The sequence below is a fragment of the Amblyomma mixtum genome, chromosome 3, assembly GCF_055824585.1.
Source record: "Amblyomma mixtum isolate Tamu chromosome 3, ASM5582458v1, whole genome shotgun sequence".
Lineage (NCBI taxonomy): Eukaryota > Metazoa > Arthropoda > Arachnida > Ixodida > Ixodidae > Amblyomma > Amblyomma mixtum.
In genome coordinates this window covers 179900255-179924074 of record NC_143014.1, presented here as the reverse complement: position 1 = coordinate 179924074, position 23820 = coordinate 179900255, and the positions used below count along the sequence as shown (strand labels likewise).

Genomic DNA, 23820 nt, shown 5'->3' with positions numbered 1-23820 from the left:
TACGAGAGCACGGCAAAATACTTCTCTTCCAGCAGACATAAGAGGGGAGATCATGGTGGTTCCGCTCCCCAGTCATATGCATCCAAAAACCCAGAAAGGCAGAAGGGTGGCTATAGGTACAGAACTACTGACGAGCGCAACACTCAGGGCTGAAGGTCCGGCGGAAGTCTACGCTATCGCCATAAGGTATTGCGACCTGGCAGATAAATCAGCCCAAGTGAATTGAAGCTAGCGTGTGCATATTGTTCTACAGGACGAGATCCAAGAACGACGGCGGCCCTGCAGATAGCATCAGGTCTTTCACCCACTATACACCCCTCCCAAAGCCTTACGTGGACCATACGCGGAACTACCCCGCAGACGGAGGCTGGACCACGAATCTGAAGCCTTCATATTTTTATACGTCGAGCATCTGGGCCGTTAAAAAAGAGTGTTCCAGGCTGTACATATCCAAATAATAGTCTACGGTGAATCAGAAACCGCCTTCGTTGGCTAGCATTGCGTTTGGGGATTATTGTGTTATGTACTTCTATGACCAACTCTCAAGTTAAAGTGCTGTTCGCAAGGAAACCTGCACTGTGTCGCTGCACCCGACAGCAGATTCGTTTGCTCCGTGCCCCCTAGAATATTGTAGCCGGCGCATCGATTCAGTACAGCCGTCTTCGGTTGTACTGAAGGGGGAGTGCACCCGCCTTTTCCCCAGCGGGAAAGGGGCGGGTGCACTCCCCTTTGCCCCAAAAGTTCTTCCGACCCTGCCCACATCATGCGTGTTAGTACGCGTTCGATAAATTCCCGTGAGTTCAGGAATAGAGGTCGAGCTGTAACGTTGAAAAATGTTTAGTCCTTAATAAACAATAATCAAAAATGGCAGAGTGCGTTGAAACCAAAATATTCAATGATATCGTCACGGAAACCTTGGCAAAAACAAAAAAAAAAACACGTTGCAGCACCTATGGAAGGTGACTAACAGCGTCGACGTTCGAGTGCTAATGCGCGGTGGCATTATGCATTGCTTGCCCTGACGTCACTTCATTGGCCGTGGGATACTAGTCGGCCATGCTGCCGAACCACCGCCAGACCGCTTCTAGCTTACCGCCGCCTCTGTTAGCTGCTATCGTGTTGGTTCTCGTCCATCCATAGATTTAAAATAGTTTTATGTGCCACTCTTGGCTGCTCCAACCGAAGCGACAGCTCCAAGCGAAAGAAGAAGGCGACTTACACGAAATTCTTCCGCATCCGTAAGATAATCGCACGCGTGGAAGTGCGAGCGCTTCAAGACTCTCAGTACGAATCGGCGTGGCCTGTGGCTGGCTCGCATTAAGCGCGACGATTTCAACCGCGACAACACCCCAATTACTTGTGTGCGGAGCGTACTTTGTGCCAGGTAAGAGGCTTGGGCCGTGAACTAAATGTTTGCGAAAACGTGGGACAAGGAGTGAATGCATTTAATTTCATTGACACCATCCGATTTGTACACAAACCCAGACTGGGCCCCGCGTCGCTGCATCTTGGCTACAGCACTAGGCAAGACGACCACAGCGAGCAGCGACGGCAGAGAAAGCGGCGTGCCGGGGCCCAGCTTTTCATCTTGTAGGCGCTCCACAGAAAGGCTTCTCACCCACCTGCTGGAGAAATCCTTATGTGCATGCCTCCAATTATTTGAAGGCTTTCGTCTCTTCCTACGTGACAAAGCTGGAAGCGTACACTGTATCCCCGTGGGTCACTACAGGGAACACCATAAACGCCCATCGTCATGTCGACTCCGGGCCGCAGCGTGTACGCGTATCCATATCGTCGCTGATCTTCACTTTGTCTGTGTAGCGCACGCGCGCCAATCGCATAAGTTCAGAGTAGTAGCGTGCATTGGATGGCTTATTCCTCTGTGTAGTAGTCATCGTGCCCGAAAGGATAAGAAAATAATTTAAAGCGTCCCAGGAGCGGCCTGGCATCGCAGGGTGGACGGGCTGGGACGGCCGAATGGTTCGGCAGCAAGGCCGCCAGCGCTTGATGCGGGCGGACGTGACGTCACGTGCAAGCTATGTATACTCGAGGCACTTCACGCAGGCTTAAAGCCGGTACCAAACATCAGGAAGGACAACTTCTCGAAGATCTTCCTTTCTCCACCAAGTCCTTCAGCCTCCCAGTGGTGGTCGTCAGGACGTGAACCCTGGAGAAGTAGCGCCTGAAGATGACCAACCGACGTGGTGTGCACCATAGACGAGAGAAGTCTTCAGGATGGTGTTGAGGGCATACTTGTCCGGTCTTGCGCTCTCCGCTTGGACAGCTCTACACGTCGCCGATAGGACCAGCTCCGGAAACACCTTCTCCGACTGGTAGGAACGGTTCCTGGCACTGTCGTTCGGCACCGTGCACATTGTAGGGTGCGTGAATGCTACCTCTGTGCCAGGCGCGGAGGGAGCACAAGCTATTATGTCGCTGTAAGCCAGAGCAGGCTTGACAGCATTCATCTGGACGGGCGTGTGCTTTACGTTCTCAGAAGACCGTGGTTTCGGAGCACCAGACCGCGCGTCAACAAGAATGGTGTCATCCTTCCCAATGGCGGTGCTCGTGGAGCTAGAGTTCCAGAAGAGCGGTCACACCATCTGGTATAGCGATCTATATGGGGCTCCTATGCGAAAATTACGAATGGCACGTCACGTGTGCACTAAGTGTTTGAAATGTGAGCGAGAACTGTGCAGTCTTGTGCGAACAAGTATTAATTTCGTTGGTGTTTCCTTGGAATGGATGAGATTACACTCATTAAATCGGCGCAGCCATGTTGGAAAAAATATCGTGGTGCTGCATTCCTTTCTCATCCACTTCTTCCTCGTCAGGCACTTCTGTTTTCCGCTACTGGGATCACCGCTGGTTCCTACAGCTGTTCAGTATTTATGGTAACCTTTTATAATCCTGCTGGCGCCCTTAAAGGGGCTCTAAAATGGGTTCTAATAACGTTTCGGTATGCCTGGGATGTTAAAGCACGCTGCATCGCGAATATTGGCCAGCAAGAATTTTTTTCGTGCGCCTTGTAGAAGCTGAGTTATCTCTAATCGAAATTCGAATTTCAGCGTGTTCCCGCCTTTCTCTCTCCTTCGTCGCTTTTCGCAGTCTTGAAAACTTATTCCGTGCACGCTGGAAGGTCGGCGTTTCTCCGCAGGCCCCACGTCCGGGGGCGAAAGTTGCCGGGAAGGGCTCGCCAACTTTCGCGCATGGGTGTGGGTTCTCTGCTGCGTGTAGATGTGTATTACTTGGCTCAGGTGTTCATGACAACACAATTCAGTGATTAAGAGAGTTGATGGGCTCTCCTCGGAAGGTGTTTCAGAGCCCCTTTAAAAAGCGCTTTTCAATGACTAACTTAAGGCGGAGATTACCAGAACTATTGCGCGGAAAGCTTAAAACCGAAATCAGAGAGAGGCTTTACGGCAGCTCATATCACTGGAATAGCAGACCCAAATTTATGAACATTAGGGTAGCTACATACACGCATTTTATTCCTTTTTTCACTGCCGCCTCAGGAGCTCAATAAGAAACATGTACCACGTTCTTAAAGATCATGTTCGACTATTCGTTGTATCTTTGCCCACTTGCCGCATCATCGCCCCGGACTAAAGACAAAAACGACACTGAATGTTTGTTTGCGTGTTTTCATGTTTCAAGTGATGGGTATAGATATTATCATGAGATGATCTCCCTATGGTATTCGCCTATGCGGGCCTTTCGGAAATGAATGCCGACGACAACTTCACACAATTTTAGTTCAGAGTAAAAATAGATTCTACAGTTCTTTCTGGGTGCACTTTGACGTTTCTTGGGCAACAAAATGCGTATAGCTGACAAAATAAGACTTAAAAACTTTCGCGCCCCTTGAGTGAAACTCCTGAAGGAGACGACTCGGCAATAACAGGTGGAATCAGTGACGATATAACCTAGCTTCACCGATTTTCGCTGAAAAGGCTGTATTTACGTCGCAATACTTCACTTGCAAAAGCGACTACAAAACGGCGGTACCAAGTTTCATTTTATTTTTTACCTTTTCAACCACTGGAAGTGTACTCTTTTTCTTTCGATCGAATCTACTATTGGGTTGATACTGGTCGACTCCAGTTAACCTTCAGTGTCCCGTTACGGCTATGTAGCTGACAGCCCTACGGTGTGGCAGGGCAAGGAATATTTATAAACAACTCTTAGAGGAAGCGGTACTGTTTGCATAATGCATTTCTCTAATTCCCTACGGCGAAAAAAAAAAAGATATGAATCCGAAATCATCCATGTTTACTGAGGTAAACAAGAATGATGCGATTCGGTTTCGAAAATTACCCTCTCAGAAGAGGTGAAGGGGATGCTCTTTCAATATAGTCTACGTAAAGGTGCTTTTCTTTCATTTTCGTGATTCGAAAAGTGTTTCTTTAAATGCGATGATTTGAGCTCTTGTACCTTTCCGCCATGCCACATGGGCATGCGCTACAACGGCAGTGCGAGCAGAGGAAGAGAAGGAGGAGGCAGCCGCTCTCGCGTGCCACGGGCAGTAGCGCCCCTAGGTCACCCCGCGGGCCGACGGTTGTCCTGGGCTTCGCCGGTCGAGGCCGGTTCCCAAGCCCCTTGCCCCGACGGAGGAAGGCACCTGCGGTGGAGTCGTTTCCCGTGCCTCGCGAAGCTGAGTCCAGCCCCTGGATTGCCTGCGCCTTCGACGGCGGCCGCCGCTATCATCGCACCAGGTGGAGCCCCAAGTTGCCCACGGAGACTGGCCTGAACGGATCATGGAGAGCGACGGATCCAGGCGTACTAGGAAAGCTCCAAAGCGAAAGTTGACCCCCAAGGAAAACGATCCCGACGAGTCCAAGGTGAGAGGGACACAGAAAAAGGAAAACCCCGAGGATCCGGAGCCCAGGAGAACCCGCAAGAAGACAACGGCGGCCGCGGGCGCGGTTGACTTGTCGCCTGCAAAACCTAGCACAAGCCGCCTCAGGGCTCAACTCCTTTCGCCGAAGGAAGCCGTGGTACTCAAGGATGTCGTACCGAAAGCCGCTGCTAGCACATCAGGGAAATCAGCATTGCAGGAGACGTCTGCCATCGCCAAGAATCAGTCTGTGAAAAAGGCGGCTGGTGTGCCAGGAAGCGAGGCCACTGCGCCCTCAACAGATAAAGTGAAGATGAAGATCCTCCGCCGGAGGGGCCGTTCTCCTGGCAAGGCAACGGAGCCGCCATCAGACAGCACCGACGGGGGTGCACGTACGCGCGGTACCCGCCGGCGACCGGGAAGCAAATCTCGCAGTGTCAGAGGTGAGAAGCGGCACCGAAGCAGGCGTCACCATTCTCGAAGCAGCGGTGGCGGACGGCGTCGCGTCCGATCCCGTCGCCGGTCTAGGTCCAGCTCGTCTGGCCGCAGCGCCTCAGGCAATCGAGCGCCCAGGAAGCGCCGCCATTCGCGCTCACTGTCTTCAAAGCGCAGCGCCGGTCGTAAGCGCAGAGGCAGACGTCACAACCGTTCTACGAGCGTGTCGTCGGACAGCGGAGCTGCGAAGAGAAGCCAAAAGGAAATACGACGTTCGGGGTCTCCCGCAGGCGCCCGGGGGAAGCATGGGGCCAGCAAAGACTAGACGATGGTGTCAGTGATTCTAGATGCGACGTGTAAACCAATTTAGACAAGTACAGGTTACTTCCAGAACCGAGGAAGGACCCGTGGATTCCTTGCGTTAAAAAATCGCTGAATTTTTTTGAAATCAGGAACTTGACCAAGGATGCACGCTGCCTGTGAAAAAAAAAACAAAAAAAAACCGTCTGCATCTCAGCGGTGTCGAAACGAAACCAAAATTTGATAGTGATAATCCTGAGATGATATTGACTTGGGTTCATTTGCTGCGGCACTAGATTATTTTCTTCCTATTTGTTTTTGATTGCTGGCTTGGAAATTTTGAGAATTCCATTGTCGAAATAGACGGCAAAACGCCGATTTCACTCGCATTTGTTTGCAGACTGAAATTTTTTCAGTGGAGGATCCAAAGGGGGAGAGAGATCGATTGGGCAATCAGCCTCCGTAAACCTGCTGCCAAGGTGCTCCGTTTCTGCAGACAGGTGTGTGGACGTCTGCACTCCCTGGTAAAGTCCCGTCTAAAGCTCAACTGGGCACAACTCGACAATTATCTCTGGTCACTCGCACTCTGAGGCGTTAAGGACTGTGTAGCCTGTTTTTGTTCACGTGACGCCAGCTTTCGCTGGTTTCCGTGCAGTGTAATGTCATCTTCCCTAACGAATGCCTGTGCGTTCTCCATTTCCCGAAGAGAGTCGCACAATGTAAATGAAATGAAATGCGTCTTGCACTAAGGGATATACTTAGAGGCGCAAAAACAACTACTTGTCCTAGGCGTGTCAGAGGCCATTGAAGTAATGGTGAAGTAATGGTGGAAAACAGGGGAAACTTGACGATGAAGATGCCACACGCATTAATTGTTAGAAAAGAAGAAAAAAGATGCCACTACACAAAAATTAAGCGCAACAGAGCTGATGTTGAGGCTAGTCGGTGCGCATTCATAATGGTGCAGAACAGCGCATACTGAACAAGAGACAAAGGAAGAAATGGAAGACCACATGCACTCTTAGAAAAAAAAAAAACAGAAAGACAATGTAAAAGCTTTTAACGCGATAGAGATTGAAGGTCCCGTTCGGTGGAAAACGTGTTAAGTAGAAAAGCAGTTTCCTGAAAAGACGGAAGGTGGTCAAGCGGTATCGAACCACTGTCGTCTAGGCCAGGCGCTGGGCATGCTACATCCACACTGCTGAGCAATACACGTTCAGCGCGATAACTGAAGTCCTTTATGAACACATCACACTGCACACAAAGCGAATCACAATAAGGAACACCAAGTTAATTTCACTTTTGTTCATTGTGCACTTAGTTGAGTGCATACTTATTTGCGTGCACACTTATTTGCGAGCTCACTTATTAGCGTGCACACTTATTTGCGTGCACTTGATTGCGTGCACTTAATTGCGTGCACATTTATTTAAGTGCACACTTATTTGAATGCACACTCAGTTCAGTGCACACTAAGTTCAGTGCACCACTCATCTCTGTCCCCGCAGGCGACAGGTATCTGTGCCGCGATAACGCGTGTTGCAACGCCGTGGCAGTTGAGAATTCGGCTCCCATCTTAACTCAAAAAAGACGAGTGCGGTACCGAGATCTGATGACATCAGAATTCTGCGCCCCATCCATGCAGGCGCGAAGGTGCTTGGCCTTCCCCGCACGCACTAAAATGTGCCCTTGCAAGGAACCTTTCCCGCAGTTTTAAGCAAAGGTGCCGGGAAGTCCTTTAGTAGGCGGGATATGCTTTCCTGCGGGAGAAACCTTCTTTTGAAGTTTTTTTCTCGTTTTAATCGAGAATGCCACGCGAACGCTCCACGAGGACTGCAGCACTAAGTCTGTGGTTCATGGTCTCTGAGAAATTTAGTTACTCTTAACCAAGGTACATACGGAAAAGTTTGTCTAAGCTAATTTTGTCTATGTAAAACCAATCAAATGCGCTTACATTTGTCATATTCGACAATTCCGCTTAATCAAGTTTGTCCCAGCGAAAGTCTGCTGTAAATTGGTAAAAATATCAACAGAGGGCCTTATTCTTCGAAAAAAAGAAGTGAGAAAATATAAATAAAAAAGGCTCCATCTTGAGAAACAGCGCAAAAGACTGGATAAAAGGAAGACTGACAACACGAACACTTTTGTCTCGTCTTTCCCGTTGTTTCTCACGATGAATTCACACGAAACTAGCCCAACTTTCTGCGCTTGTTCAAAAAAGGTGTGACACAAAAACACCATTTCTTCATTGTTATTTACTGCATGCACGCAAGAGGCACTCAGAGCATTAAATTGCGAAGAAATATGTACACAGTAATGCGGAATACCTCAGAAATTTCAAAGTGAATACTGTCCTGTTAAACAACTTGTGATGAACTATAGCAAATTACCGAGGGCGTGGACAGGCAAACCACAATGTCAAGTTAAAATACGAAATCACTTGACCCTCAGGTAATTCGGATTCTAAAGGAACTGAAAATTTGTCCGAATTAAGCAGAGTTCAGGGCAGCCTTTTGGATGCCCCGATGTTGACAGTACCAAAGGGAATAAACTGGAATAAATTGAAATAAACTGGAAGTTCGAAATAAGTGCATTACAAGATAATGAAGGAAACGAAAGTAATATGAACAGTCGGGCAAATCAGCTACAGTTGACTATAGATGATAAGGCAACTGCAGGTAGTTACTGACTATATCCAGGTACTTCGATCAACCAATTACACATTCTGATCACAAGAGAGCAATTATCAGAAGAATGAGAATGACCTGAAGTGGATTTGGCTCTTACTCTCAAGGTATGCGGTATGCATAGAGAGTTTTCGGCTGTTAATTTTGGGAACCCAGTGGACTTTTTTCGGTGTTTATTTCAGAAGATAGTTCAATTTTTTTTTTCGAATATCATTTTCTACAGGTGAATTCCGTTTTTTTTTTTTTTTTGCGGCGACATATCGTATTCCTGTGCAGACAAAAGTAACTTCTGAGTTTACCCTGGCCTTTTTTGTCAGAGCACGCAGTACGATGACGGCAAGGACAGACGGGAAAACCAGTTGTGGTAAGCCTCTCCCTCCCGCGCCGTCGGCCTCTCCTTGCTTTCCTCTCTCTCCCTTGCCTTACTCCAACTTCCCTCCCAAGAGTGCGGCAAATGCCGCCCCCCCCCCCTCCGACAACTGTACCAACTCAAAGGAAATGAAATTCGGCCGACGCGGCCGGTATCGAACCCGCGTCTTTCAAGCTGCTGACCCGAAAGACGCGGGTTCGATCCCGGACGCGGCGGTCGAATTTCGATGGCGGCAAAATTCTAGAGGCCCGTGTGCTGTGCGATGCCAGTGCACGTTAACGAACCCCAGGAGGCCGAAATTTTCGGAGCCCTTCAATACGGCGTCCCTCATAGCTTGATTCGCTCTGAGATGCTAAAACCCCCACAAAACCATAAAACAAAGGAAATAGGCACACGAGGAAACCACTCCAGCCACACACACCTATTTAATCGCATAAAAGCCCCCTCATCCAAGTGAAAGAGAAAATAAGCGAAAATTCCAGTAATTGAGGTTATTCAGGGAGCTTGCTCGGGGATGCAGGCACACTCTCAAGAGTTGTACTTTTGAAAGCGCAGAAGACTGCAGCTTACGCAAGAGTGTGGAACCTGCATGACCGTCCCTGGCTAGCGAAACCTGAGTCGTGCACGGACGAGGCGGAGCCAGTGACATCGGGTCACATGGTGCTCTGTCCACGGTCGGAATCAGCGATTTCGTCCATCTTTTGGCGTGTGCTTCGCATAGCACATGGGCGCTTTTGCATTTCGTCTCCACCAAAATCCGGCCATCGCAACCAGGATTCGATCCCGCTACCCTGGAATCAGCAGCTGAATGTCAGTCACTATGCTGCCATGGCAGGCCTTTCTCTCAAATTATGAACAGCTGCTTATCGGTATCCACGAAAAGAGAAGTGTATAATTAATGAATACCGCCAGTATTCACATATGGTGTCCAAATTCAGAGGACTACAAAACCACTTGAAATAAGGTTAAGAACAGCACTATGAACCATGACTAGGTTAATGGTAGGTACAGCATTAACAGATAAAGGCACAAAAGCATAGTTTAGAGAACAAAAACGCATTGAGGATATTCTCGCTGAAATTAAGAAGCCAAAACGTACAGGTGCTCACAAGTTTTCGGAACGGCGAAATCACGAAAACCCTTAATTTCCTCGCAGCCTAAAGGCACAGCCAGACATTGTGAGGTACGCTGGGCATGTTAAGCAGAGAAATGCAAGGCGCTCCCTACAGTTTATGGCTGCATAAACTGAAGGGAACAAGCTGCTCGCTTGTCCTTGGTTTTACATAAGTTTGTACGTCCTGCAATGCCGATCTCGAGTCGCAGAATAAAGTCCATTGGTGCGCTGACTGGTGACCAATATAACGGACGGGCTCTCGTATGGCTGCCAATTTGGTTGCCGTATAGATGACGTTTTATGCATCAGCCTGAAACGGTGACAAAAGGCATTTCCTGGCACTATCACCGCTGCAGCTGCAGAGGGGGTCGTCACGGATCCGTCCACAAAAACATTCTGGGAGTCATCATACATAGATGCAATGTATGAAAGCGCAGCTGTTTCAGACCGACTGTTGGGATGTGCGTCTTCGTTATCCCTGGAATGGTTGTACGTATATATGGTTCCGGTAGCGCCCAAAGTGGCACCTCCGCAATCTGGTGTGGCATATAGTTCGAAGGCACCGCATTGCACCACATCCAGAGGGCTTTGGAAAGGGCTGAATCTGGACGCACAGCGCTAGTATTTGTCAGGGGGTGATGACGATGCCTGGTCAGATGTCGCAAATTCACACGAATAGGCTCCTGTTGAAAATAAATTCGTGCTGGGCAGGCGCGGGCCTCGTAAAATGTGCCCCATGTAGAAGTTTTGCGTGGCAAACCCAAGTATACTCTTAAAGCACGAGACTACGCGCTTTCTAGCGCACGCAGACCTGATAGTCTGACCACCAGGAGAACGGGTGCACTGTATCTGAGAAGACCGACTACCAGCGCCTGGTACACGTGAAGTATAAGATCGCTCAGTGGGACCCCAAGATTTCCCTGCCGTGCACCGCACAATACTTGCAAAGCTGTCAAGCTTTTTTCTTGAGCAAAGAAACGTGCTTTGTCCAGGATAGGTCGCAGTCTATCTTAACACCTAATAATTTGTGGTGTGTTATGTACGCAACAATTTGTCCGCCGATTGTGACCGGATACAGCCATTAACTTGCGTATGAAAGCCAAGATTACGCTTTTAGTTGGTGAATGTTCAAGCCCCTCATGGCGCAAGTACGCAGACGTAATGGAAACTGAACGCTGCAACCTTGCTTGCACTTGGGGCCGCGTGACACTTGGGGTGCGTTTCCATACCTCCGAGTAGACGCTATAGCCGGACAGCCGCCATCTTGGGACGCGTTCCATTTCTCAGGAAGCCGTCCAAGGTGACTGCTTCGCCGAAGTCAACACCGGTGCAGGCTAACTTCCTGTCTGAAGATGGCGGAGCTGATGTACTCGGATGAGCGAGTCGTGCTCTTCGCGGGTGTCGGACTGTAAACGGAGTACGGATAGGCACCGTCCTTCAAATGTGGGTCATTCCGTTGAGTTAATTTGTACGCACACCAGTCACTAATTAAGCAGTCTTAGTGGACGTGCGATTCCTAACGGTGTATATTCGTGAATCACGCACTTCTTTGACTTAGCCCGGAACCAGTCGTTCATGAAGAAGAGTCAGTCTGCCTGTTGATGGAGTTGAGATTCTCTAAATCCTCGACAGGCATGTATGAAATCGTGTAAGTGAGAGATTGCACACTTACATTGGTCTCGTTAACTGTTTTCTTGCTCACACTGGGCTGGTTAAGCCCCTTCGTGCTCACACCTGACTGGTTAGCCCACTTCGTACGTACACTGGGCCCATACTCTGTCGGGGTTTTGGAGAGCTTCCTTTTCAGGCGCCTACTCACAATCTCGATGTAGCCACCGCGGAACTCCATGTCATCCGAGTCAGAAAAACTAGATGACCCCGGGAGCTCTGAGGGGAGATCAGCACTGCATCTAGGTTGATATGTGCGGTCTGCACTGCTAACCACAGAAGGCCGCAGAGGCGGCGGGTCATCCGCCATCGCCTGGGACGGCGAGGCCGCCTTGAAGGCCACAGAAGCACAAAATATGTTGCAAAAAAAGAAGCTCGATCAAGAGAAGCTACCGTTCTCAGCGCTCTTCTTCTTCCTCCTCCCTCTGGGATACTGGGATAAGACTGCTAGCTCGATGCAACCTTGGTTCCTGCCTTTCAAATTTTGACTTCCTGTCCGATTCAAGTCTAGTTTCTTTCGTGCAAGCGGCTTGTCGGCTAGGGAATACTAAGACATGAGATTCCATTGAGTCTGGACATTAAGGGTTTTGTGCAAGCGCATAATGCCTAGAATGTCCTCTTGCTCCACCTCGTCGTGTTCCGGCGTGGTCTAGTGGCTAGGATACCTGGCTTTCACCCAGGAGGCCCGGGTTCGATTCCCGGCGTCGGAATGTGTGGTCTCATGGTGTAAGGGTTAGCACTCTGGACTTTGAATCCAGCGATCCGAGTTCGAATCTCGGTGAGACCCTTTATTTTTTAACCTACTATTTTGCTGCCAAAGTTAGCGCTTGGGTGTCCACGGCCGAGTCAAGCTGTGCAGCTTTTACTATGGGCACCCTGCCACCATGTACATTTTGGTGGTGAAATAAGCATTATTATTATTATTATTATTAATTTAGTTTAGTTTAGTTTTTGTGGGGTTTAACGTCCCAAAGCGACTGAGGCTATGAGAGACGCAGTAGTGAAGGGCTCCGGAAATTTCGACCACCTGGGGTTCTTTAACGTGCACTGACATCGCACAGTACACGGGCCTCTAGAATTTCTCCTCCAAAGAAATTCCAGCCGCCGCGGCCGGGATATTATTATTATTATTATTATTATTATTATTATTATTAAGAAAAGGCGGAATTCTAACTGGTTAAACTCCGAAATTATGCTGGCAATCGCAAATCGATATTGGCTTTGGAAACGCTCTAAACGTATTGCTAAAAACAATCATCTTCGTTCTGAATACAGAACCGCCAGGAAGAAGGTTGCGGCACTTATTCGATCCGCACGACGGCTATACTTTCAGCAGCAGTTCCAACGATCCTATAAAAATCCTGCAAAAATGTGGTCTCTGATTAAACAGCTTCGGGGAAATGATGGGAACCAAAACCAAAAAGGAATTTTTCTAGTATCTGTGATAAAATTGGCAGGATAGAAATCGGTCTGTAGTTCTCGATAGCGTTCTTTTGTCCTCCCTTGAACAGCGGCCTTACGATAGCAGTTTTCAAATCTTCAGGTATTACGGCGTTTTCCAGAAACCTGTTAATCAAGAAGAGCAGTATGTCCGAAAGTACGTGAAAATTCCGCTTTACCAGTGCAGCCGATATACCATCTATTCCGGCGGGCTTGTTTCGTCGGAAGCTAAACACCAGCCTGGCAAGATCGTCCTTTGATAGCCTTGGATGATATGCGGAAGCTGATAAAGAATTTTTTAGTGTGCATTTAAAGCCTTGCCGTGCTGCTGCCATTTCGGCCGCTAGCGTGAAATACTTATTGAAATCGTCACCTTTCGACACAGGTTCGTCTACCCAAACGTCCGAACAAGACAGGTTCCCATCATTTCCCCGAAGCTGTTTAATCAGAGACCACATTTTTGCAGGATTTTTATAGGATCGTTGGAACTGCTGCTGAAAGTATAGCCGTCGTGCGGATCGAATAAGTGCCGCAACCTTCTTCCTGGCGGTTCTGTATTCAGAACGAAGATGATTGTTTTTAGCAATACGTTTAGAGCGTTTCCAAAGCCAATATCGATTTGCGATTGCCAGCATAATTTCGGAGTTTAACCAGTTAGAATTCCGCCTTTTCTTAATAATAATAATAATAATAATAATAATAATAATAATAATAATAATATTAATAATAATAATAATAATAATAATAATAATAATAATAATAATAATATCCCGGCCGCGGCGGCTGGAATTTCTTTGGAAGAGAAATTCTAGAGGCCCGTGTACTGTGCGATGTCAGTGCACGTTAAAGAACCCCAGGTGGTCGAAATTTCCGGAGCCCTTCACTACTGCGTCTCTCATAGCCTCAGTCGCTTTGGGACGTTAAACCCCACAAAAACTAAACTAAACTAAATTAATAATAATAATAATAATAATGCTTATTTCACCACCAAAATGTACATGGTGGCAGGGTGCCCATAGTAAAAGCTGCACAGCTTGACTCGGCCGTGGACACCCAAGCGCTAACTTTGGCAGCAAAATAGTAGGTTAAAAAATAAAGGGTCTCACCGAGATTCGAACTCGGATCGCTGGATTCAAAGTCCAGAGTGCTAACCCTTACACCATGAGACCACACATTCCGACGCCGGGAATCGAACCCGGGCCTCCTGGGTGAAAGCCAGGTATCCTAGCCACTAGACCACGCCGGAACACGACGAGGTGGAGCAAGAGGACATTCTAGGCATTATGCGCTTGCATAAAACCCTTAATGTCCAGACTCAATGGAATCTCATGTCTTAGTATTCCCTAGCCGACAAGCCGCTTGCACGAAAGAAACTAGACTTGAATCGGACAGGAAGTCAAAATTTGAAAGGCAGGAACCAAGGTTGCATCGAGCTAGCAGTCTTATCCCAGTATCCCAGAGGGAGGAGGAAGAAGAAGAGCGCTGAGAACGGTAGCTTCTCTTGATCGAGCTTCTTTTTTTGCAACATATTTTGTGCTTCTGTGGCCTTCAAGGCGGCCTCGCCGTCCCAGGCGATGGCGGATGACCCGCCGCCTCTGCGGCCTTCTGTGGTTAGCAGTGCAGACCGCACATATCAACCTAGATGCAGTGCTGATCTCCCCTCAGAGCTCCCGGGGTCATCTAGTTTTTCTGACTCGGATGACATGGAGTTCCGCGGTGGCTACATCGAGATTGTGAGTAGGCGCCTGAAAAGGAAGCTCTCCAAAACCCCGACAGAGTATGGGCCCAGTGTACGTACGAAGTGGGCTAACCAGTCAGGTGTGAGCACGAAGGGGCTTAACCAGCCCAGTGTGAGCAAGAAAACAGTTAACGAGACCAATGTAAGTGTGCAATCTCTCACTTACACGATTTCATACATGCCTGTCGAGGATTTAGAGAATCTCAACTCCATCAACAGGCAGACTGACTCTTCTTCATGAACGACTGGTTCCGGGCTAAGTCAAAGAAGTGCGTGATTCACGAATATACACCGTTAGGAATCGCACGTCCACTAAGACTGCTTAATTAGTGACTGGTGTGCGTACAAATTAACTCAACGGAATGACCCACATTTGAAGGACGGTGCCTATCCGTACTCCGTTTAAAGTCCGACACCCGCGAAGAGCACGACTCGCTCATCCGAGTACATCAGCTCCGCCATCTTTAGACAGGAAGTTAGCCTGCACCGGTGTTGACTTCGGCGAAGCAGTCACCTTGGACGGCTTCCTGAGAAATGGAACGCGTCCCAAGATGGCGGCTGTCCGCCTATAGCGTCTACTCGGAGGTATGGAAACGCACCCCAAGTGTCACGCGGCCCCAAGTGCAAGCAAGGTTGCAGCGTTCAGTTTCCATTACGTCTGCGTACTTGCGCCATGAGGGGCTTGAACATTCACCAACTAAAAGCGTAATCTTGGCTTTCATACGCAAGTTAATGGCTGTATCCGGTCACAATCGGCGGACAAATTGTTGCGTACATAACACACCACAAATTATTAGGTGTTAAGATAGACTGCGACCTATCCTGGACAAAGCACGTTTCTTTGCTCAAGAAAAAAGCTTGACAGCTTTGCAAGTATTGTGCGGTGCACGGCAGGGAAATCTTGGGGTCCCACTGAGCGATCTTATACTTCACGTGTACCAGGCGCTGGTAGTCGGTCTTCTCAGATACAGTGCACCCGTTCTCCTGCGGGTCAGACTATCAGGTCTGCGTGCGCTAGAAAGCGCGTAGTCTCGTGCTTTAAGAGTATACTTGGGTTTGCCACGCAAAACTTCTACATGGGGCACATTTTACGAGGCCCGCGCCTGCCCAGCACGAATTTATTTTCAACAGGAGCCTATTCGTGTGAATTTGCGACATCTGACCAGGCATCGTCATCACTCCCTGACAAATACTAGCGCTGTGCGTCCAGATTCAGCCCTTTCCAAAGCCCTCTGGATGTGGTGCAATGCGGTGCCTTCGAACTATATGCCACACCAGATTGCGGAGGTGCCACTTTGGGCACTACCGGAACCATATATACGTACAACCATTCCAGGGATAACGAAGACGCACATCCCAACAGTCGGTCTGAAACAGCTGCGCTTTCATACATTGCATCTATGTATGATGACTCCCAGAATGTTTTTGTGGACGGATCCGTGACGACCCCCTCTGCAGCTGCAGCGGTGATAGTGCCAGGAAATGCCTTTTGTCACCGTTTCAGGCTGATGCATAAAACGTCATCTATACGGCAACCAAATTGGCAGCCATACGAGAGCCCGTCCGTTATATTGGTCACCAGTCAGCGCACCAATGGACTTTATTCTGCGACTCGAGATCGGCATTGCAGGACGTACAAACTTATGTAAAACCAAGGACAAGCGAGCAGCTTGTTCCCTTCAGTTTATGCAGCCATAAACTGTAGGGAACGCCTTGCATTTCTCTGCTTGACATGCCCAGCGTACCTCACAATGTCTGGCTGTGCCTTTAGGCTGCGAGGAAATTAAGGGTTTTCGTGATTTCGCCGTTCCGAAAACTTGTGAGCACCTGTACGTTTTGGCTTCTTAATTTCAGCGAGAATATCCTCAATGCGTTTTTGTTCTCTAAACTATGCTTTTGTGCCTTTATCTGTTAATGCTGTACCTACCATTAACCTAGTCATGGTTCATAGTGCTGTTCTTAACCTTATTTCAAGTGGTTTTGTAGTCCTCTGAATTTGGACACCATATGTGAATACTGGCGGTATTCATTAATTATACACTTCTCTTTTCGTGGATACCGATAAGCAGCCGTTCATAATTTGAGAGAAAGGCCTGCCATGGCAGCATAGTGACTGACATTCAGCTGCTGATTCCAGGGTAGCGGGATCGAATCCTGGTTGCGATGGCCGGATTTTGGTGGAGACGAAATGCAAAAGCGCCCATGTGCTATGCGAAGCACACGCCAAAAGATGGACGAAATCGCTGATTCCGACCGTGGACAGAGCACCATGTGACCCGATGTCACTGGCTCCGCCTCGTCCGTGCACGACTCAGGTTTCGCTAGCCAGGGACGGTCATGCAGGTTCCACACTCTTGCGTAAGCTGCAGTCTTCTGCGCTTTCAAAAGTACAACTCTTGAGAGTGTGCCTGCATCCCCGAGCAAGCTCCCTGAATAACCTCAATTACTGGAATTTTCGCTTATTTTCTCTTTCACTTGGATGAGGGGGCTTTTATGCGATTAAATAGGTGTGTGTGGCTGGAGTGGTTTCCTCGTGTGCCTATTTCCTTTGTTTTATGGTTTTGTGGGGGTTTTAGCATCTCAGAGCGAATCAAGCTATGAGGGACGCCGTATTGAAGGGCTCCGAAAATTTCGGCCTCCTGGGGTTCGTTAACGTGCACTGGCATCGCACAGCACACGGGCCTCTAGAATTTTGCCGCCATCGAAATTCGACCGCCGCGTCTGGGATCGAACCCGCGTCTTTCGGATCAGCAGCTTGAAAGACGCGGGTTCGATACCGGCCGCGTCGGCCGAATTTCATTTCCTTTGAGTTGGTACAGTTGTGGGAGGGGGGGGGGGGGCGGCATTTGCCGCACTCTTGGGAGGGAAGTTGGAGTAAGGCAAGGGAGAGAGAGGAAAGCAAGGAGAGGCCGACGGCGCGGGAGGGAGAGGCTTACCACAACCGGTTTTCCCGTCTGTCCTTGCCGTCATCGTACTGCGTGCTCTGACAAAAAAGGCCAGGGTAAACTCAGAAGTTACTTTTGTCTGCACAGGAATACGATATGTCGCCGCAAAAAAAAAAAAAAAAAACGGAATTCACCTGTAGAAAATGATATTCGAAAAAAAAAATGAACTATCTTCTGAAATAAACACCGAAAAAAGTCCACTGGGTTCCCAAAAAGTAACAGCCGAAAACTCTCTATGCATACTGCATAACTTGAGAGTAAGAGCCAAATCCACTTCAGGTCATTCTCATTCTTCTGATAATTGCTCTCTTGTGATCAGAATGTGTAATTGGTTGATCGAAGTACCTGGATATAGTCAGTAACTACCTGCAGTTGCCTTATCATCTATAGTCAACTGTAGCTGATTTGCCCGACTGTTCATATTACTTTCGTCATTTCATTCTCTTCTTGTGCAGACAGTTGTTCACCGGCATTTTTGGAATTCAGACTTTTTAATTATTAATACTCCTAAATGGAAATTAAGGAAAACATTTCGTTATTATGTACCACAGAGTGTAACAAGATACGGGAAAGCAAGGCGCTGTGCTTATGTACCTGAAATCTTTAATGAGTTACCGGATGAAATTTTTGCTGTAACTTCTATGCGTGACCTAAAGATGCACCTGAAAGCCCTCTGTTGATCTTTGTATTCTTCGGTTAGAGTGAAGTTGAAATATTGGCTAATTCATTTCTTTTTATTTTGGCGTATACTCTGGGTTTAGAGTTGAATTTCTCAATACTCATGCTGTTAACCTGTGTTTTCCACTATTTTTTTTTGTTTTACGCCAAGTGGTCATGCCAAGATAAGCTGCTGTCAAAAACAACACAGAGATATTTGATCGAGTTTACATATTCTATTGGCTTGCAACAACAGGGGAGGGAATCATGATCATGCAGGAATACCTGTCTATTTATAAGTAGTGTCTTTAAATGATTTCTGAAACATATCATTTTGGTTTTTGTTTATGTTCGCCGAGATTCCATTCTCGGAAAACCATTTCATGATATAATTAATGTTTTCCTGCAACACATTCTCTGCCGTCGCGTAGGTTATATGCTTCGTGAGCAGAACTGTGTCGTTCGCGTACTGAAAAATAAAGCACTTGGATATTATTGAGCTCAGATCATTTGTAAATATATTAAAGAGCAATGGAGATAGAATGGATCCCTGCGGTACACCCGCTTTTACAGGGAGCTTTGCACTGTGCTCCTTTTGGCTGTTAATTCTGACCACTTGTGAACGTCCGCATAAGAAATTCTTTAGAATAGCATAGAAAGGACCTTGAAAGCCCAGAAGGAACAGTTTTTCTAATAAAATAGCGTGATTAACCGTATCAAAGGCTTTCTTAACGTCTAGAAAAAGAGCACAGCTAAATGTGTTTTCATCGAAAGCAGCGTACAACTCATCAGCAAATTCCCCAAGCAATAAAGTAGTACATCTTCCCTTAATGAACCCATATTGACGGTTTGAAATGACATCGAATTTGTCTAAGAAGGAAGCCATACATTCAAAAAGGAATTTTTGCCGCCGCGGTGGATCACTGGCTATGGTGCTCGGCTGCTGACCCAAAATACGCGGGTTCGATCCCGGCCGCGGAGGCTAGAATTTCTTTGGAGGAGAAATTCTAGAGGCCCGTGTACTGTGCGATGTCAGTGCACGTTAAAGAACCCCAGGTGGTCGAAATTTCCGGAGCCCTTCACTACGGCGTCTCTCATAGCCTTAGTCGCTTTGGGACGTTAAACCCCCCAAAACCAAAACCAAAAAGGAATTTTTCTAGTATCTGTGATAAAATTGGCAGGATAGAAATCGGTCTGTAGTTCTCGATAGCGTTCTTTTGTCCTCCCTTGAACAGCGGCCTTACGATAGCAGTTTTCAAATCTTCAGGTATTACGGCGTTTTCCAGAAACCTGTTAATCAAGAAGAGCAGTATGTCCGAAAGTACGTGAAAATTCCGCTTTACCAGTGCAGCCGATATACCATCTATTCCGGCGGGCTTGTTTCGTCGGAAGCTAAACACCAGCCTGGCAAGATCGTCCTTTGATAGCCTTGGATGATATGCGGAAGCTGATAAAGAATTTTTTAGTGTGCATTTAAAGCCTTGCCGTGCTGCTGCCATTTCGGCCGCTAGCGTGAAATACTTATTGAAATCGTCACCTTTCGACACAGGTTCGTCTACCCAAACGTCCGAACAAGACAGGTTCCCATCATTTCCCCGAAGCTGTTTAATCAGAGACCACATTTTTGCAGGATTTTTATAGGATCGTTGGAACTGCTGCTGAAAGTATAGCCGTCGTGCGGATCGAATAAGTGCCGCAACCTTCTTCCTGGCGGTTCTGTATTCAGAACGAAGATGATTGTTTTTAGCAATACGTTTAGAGCGTTTCCAAAGCCAATATCGATTTGCGATTGCCAGCATAATTTCGGAGTTTAACCAGTTAGAATTCCGCCTTTTCTTAATAATAATAATAATAATAATAATAATAATAATAATAATAATAATAATAATAATAATAATAATAATAATAATAATATCCCGGCCGCGGCGGCTGGAATTTCTTTGGAGGAGAAATTCTAGAGGCCCGTGTACTGTGCGATGTCAGTGCACGTTAAAGAACCCCAGGTGGTCGAAATTTCCGGAGCCCTTCACTACTGCGTCTCTCATAGCCTCAGTCGCTTTGGGACGTTAAACCCCACAAAAACTAAACTAAACTAAATTATTAATAATAATAATAATAATGCTTATTTCACCACCAAAATGTACATGGTGGCAGGGTGCCCATAGTAAAAGCTGCACAGCTTGACTCGGCCGTGGACACCCAAGCGCTAACTTTGGCAGCAAAATAGTAGGTTAAAAAATAAAGGGTCTCACCGAGATTCCAACTCGGATCGCTGGATTCAAAGTCCAGAGTGCTAACCCTTACACCATGAGACCACACATTCCGACGCCGGGAATCGAACCCGGGCCTCCTGGGTGAAAGCCAGGTATCCTAGCCACTAGACCACGCCGGAACACGACGAGGTGGAGCAAGAGGACATTCTAGGCATTATGCGCTTGCACAAAACCCTTAATGTCCAGACTCAATGGAATCTCATGTCTTAGTATTCCCTAGCCGACAAGCCGCTTGCACGAAAGAAACTAGACTTGAATCGGACAGGAAGTCAAAATTTGAAAGGCAGGAACCAAGGTTGCATCGAGCTAGCAGTCTTATCCCAGTATCCCAGAGGGAGGAGGAAGAAGAAGAGCGCTGAGAACGGTAGCTTCTCTTGATCGAGCTTCTTTTTTTGCAACATATTTTGTGCTTCTGTGGCCTTCAAGGCGGCCTCGCCGTCCCAGGCGATGGCGGATGACCCGCCGCCTCTGCGGCCTTCTGTGGTTAGCAGTGCAGACCGCACATATCAACCTAGATGCAGTGCTGATCTCCCCTCAGAGCTCCCGGGGTCATCTAGTTTTTCTGACTCGGATGACATGGAGTTCCGCGGTGGCTACATCGAGATTGTGAGTAGGCGCCTGAAAAGGAAGCTCTCCAAAACCCCGACAGAGTATGGGCCCAGTGTACGTACGAAGTGGGCTAACCAGTCAGGTGTGAGCACGAAGGGGCTTAACCAGCCCAGTGTGAGCAAGAAAACAGTTAACGAGACCAATGTAAGTGTGCAATCTCTCACTTACACGATTTCATACATGCCTGTCGAGGATTTAGAGAATCTCAACTCCATCAACAGGCAGACTGACTCTTCTTCATGAACGACTGGCTCCGGGCTAAGTCAAAGAAGTGCGTGATTCACGAATATACACCGTTAGGAATCGCACGTCCACTAAGACTGCTTAATTAGTGACTGGTGTGCGTACAAATTAACTCAACGGAATGACCCACATTTGAAGGACGGTGCCTATCCGTACTCCGTTTACAGTCCGACACCCGCGAAGAGCACGACTCGCTCATCCGAGTACATCAGCTCCGCCATCTTCAGACAGGAAGTTAGCCTGCACCGGTGTTGACTTCGGCGAAGCAGTCACCTTGGACGGCTTCCTGAGAAATGGAACGCGTCCCAAGATGGCGGCTGTCCGGCTATAGCGTCTACTCGGAGGTATGGAAACGCACCCCAAGTGTCACGCGGCCCCAAGTGCAAGCAAGGTTGCAGCGTTCAGTTTCCATTACGTCTGCGTACTTGCGCCATGAGGGGCTTGAACATTCACCAACTAAAAGCGTAATCTTGGCTTTCATACGCAAGTTAATGGCTGTATCCGGTCACAATCGGCGGACAAATTGTTGCGTACATAACACACCACAAATTATTAGGTGTTAAGATAGACTGCGACCTATCCTGGACAAAGCACGTTTCTTTGCTCAAGAAAAAAGCTTGACAGCTTTGCAAGTATTGTGCGGTGCACGGCAGGGAAATCTTGGGGTCCCACTGAGCGATCTTATACTTCACGTGTACCAGGCGCTGGTAGTCGGTCTTCTCAGATACAGTGCACCCGTTCTCCTGGGGGTCAGACTATCAGGTCTGCGTGCGCTAGAAAGCGCGTAGTCTCGTGCTTTAAGAGTATACTTGGGTTTGCCACGCAAAACTTCTACATGGGGCACATTTTACGAGGCCCGCGCCTGCCCAGCACGAATTTATTTTCAACAGGAGCCTATTCGTGTGAATTTGCGACATCTGACCAGGCATCGTCATCACTCCCTGACAAATACTAGCGCTGTGCGTCCAGATTCAGCCCTTTCCAAAGCCCTCTGGATGTGGTGCAATGCGGTGCCTTCGAACTATATGCCACACCAGATTGCGGAGGTGCCACTTTGGGCACTACCGGAACCATATATACGTACAACCATTCCAGGGATAACGAAGACGCACATCCCAACAGTCGGTCTGAAACAGCTGCGCTTTCATACATTGCATCTATGTATGATGACTCCCAGAATGTTTTTGTGGACGGATCCGTGACGACCCCCTCTGCAGCTGCAGCGGTGATAGTGCCAGGAAATGCCTTTTGTCACCGTTTCAGGCTGATGCATAAAACGTCATCTATACGGCAACCAAATTGGCAGCCATACGAGAGCCCGTCCGTTATATTGGTCACCAGTCAGCGCACCAATGGACTTTATTCTGCGACTCGAGATCGGCATTGCAGGACGTACAAACTTATGTAAAACCAAGGACAAGCGAGCAGCTTGTTCCCTTCAGTTTATGCAGCCATAAACTGTAGGGAACGCCTTGCATTTCTCTGCTTGACATGCCCAGCGTACCTCACAATGTCTGGCTGTGCCTTTAGGCTGCGAGGAAATTAAGGGTTTTCGTGATTTCGCCGTTCCGAAAACTTGTGAGCACCTGTACGTTTTGGCTTCTTAATTTCAGCGAGAATATCCTCAATGCGTTTTTGTTCTCTAAACTATGCTTTTGTGCCTTTATCTGTTAATGCTGTACCTACCATTAACCTAGTCATGGTTCATAGTGCTGTTCTTAACCTTATTTCAAGTGGTTTTGTAGTCCTCTGAATTTGGACACCATATGTGAATACTGGCGGTATTCATTAATTATACACTTCTCTTTTCGTGGATACCGATAAGCAGCTGTTCATAATTTGAGAGAAAGGCCTGCCATGGCAGCATAGTGACTGACATTCAGCTGCTGATTCCAGGGTAGCGGGATCGAATCCTGGTTGCGATGGCCGGATTTTGGTGGAGACGAAATGCAAAAGCGCCCATGTGCTATGCGAAGCACACGCCAAAAGATGGACGAAATCGCTGATTCCGACCGTGGACAGAGCACCATGTGACCCGATGTCACTGGCTCCGCCTCGTCCGTGCACGACTCAGGTTTCGCTAGCCAGGGACGGTCATGCAGGTTCCACACTCTTGCGTAAGCTGCAGTCTTCTGCGCTTTCAAAAGTACAACTCTTGAGAGTGTGCCTGCATCCCCGAGCAAGCTCGCTGAATAACCTCAATTACTGGAATTTTCGCTTATTTTCTCTTTCACTTGGATGAGGGGGCTTTTATGCGATTAAATAGGTGTGTGTGGCTGGAGTGGTTTCCTCGTGTGCCTATTTCCTTTGTTTTATGGTTTTGTGGGGGTTTTAGCATCTCAGAGCGAATCAAGCTATGAGGGACGCCGTATTGAAGGGCTCCGAAAATTTCGGCCTCCTGGGGTTCGTTAACGTGCACTGGCATCGCACAGCACACGGGCCTCTAGAATTTTGCCGCCATCGAAATTCGACCGCCGCGTCCGGGATCGAACCCGCGTCTTTCG

General features: G+C 48.0%; 1 protein-coding gene and 6 non-coding genes across 7 annotated transcripts; 3 read left to right on the top strand and 4 right to left on the bottom strand.

Annotated features, from left to right (window-relative positions):
* The first annotated feature begins 4757 nt into the window (after positions 1–4757).
* On the top strand, positions 4758–5597 carry LOC149352889 (uncharacterized). Its single transcript, XM_089575736.1, has one exon. The coding sequence runs from the start codon at positions 4758–4760 to the stop codon at positions 5595–5597; it is 840 nt and encodes a 279-aa protein (XP_089431862.1).
* Positions 5598–12049: 6452 nt separating this feature from the next.
* On the top strand, positions 12050–12121 carry TRNAE-UUC (transfer RNA glutamic acid (anticodon UUC)). Its single transcript has one exon. It is a non-coding gene; the product is annotated as a tRNA-Glu (tRNA).
* A 5-nt stretch (positions 12122–12126) lies between these two features.
* On the top strand, positions 12127–12198 carry TRNAQ-UUG (transfer RNA glutamine (anticodon UUG)). Its single transcript has one exon. It is a non-coding gene; the product is annotated as a tRNA-Gln (tRNA).
* Positions 12199–13948: 1750 nt separating this feature from the next.
* TRNAQ-UUG (transfer RNA glutamine (anticodon UUG)) lies at positions 13949–14020 on the bottom strand. Its single transcript has one exon. It is a non-coding gene; the product is annotated as a tRNA-Gln (tRNA).
* Positions 14021–14025: 5 nt separating this feature from the next.
* On the bottom strand, positions 14026–14097 carry TRNAE-UUC (transfer RNA glutamic acid (anticodon UUC)). Its single transcript has one exon. It is a non-coding gene; the product is annotated as a tRNA-Glu (tRNA).
* A 6337-nt stretch (positions 14098–20434) lies between these two features.
* TRNAQ-UUG (transfer RNA glutamine (anticodon UUG)) lies at positions 20435–20506 on the bottom strand. The gene has a single exon. It is a non-coding gene; the product is annotated as a tRNA-Gln (tRNA).
* Positions 20507–20511: 5 nt separating this feature from the next.
* On the bottom strand, positions 20512–20583 carry TRNAE-UUC (transfer RNA glutamic acid (anticodon UUC)). Its single transcript has one exon. It is a non-coding gene; the product is annotated as a tRNA-Glu (tRNA).
* Between the last annotated feature and the right edge of the window lie 3237 nt (positions 20584–23820).

What these genes read in the sequence shown, in the direction of transcription:
- LOC149352889 (XM_089575736.1), top strand. Translation starts at nt 4,758, where the DNA reads ATGGAGAGCGACGGATCCAGGCGTACTAGGAAAGCTCCAAAGCGAAAG.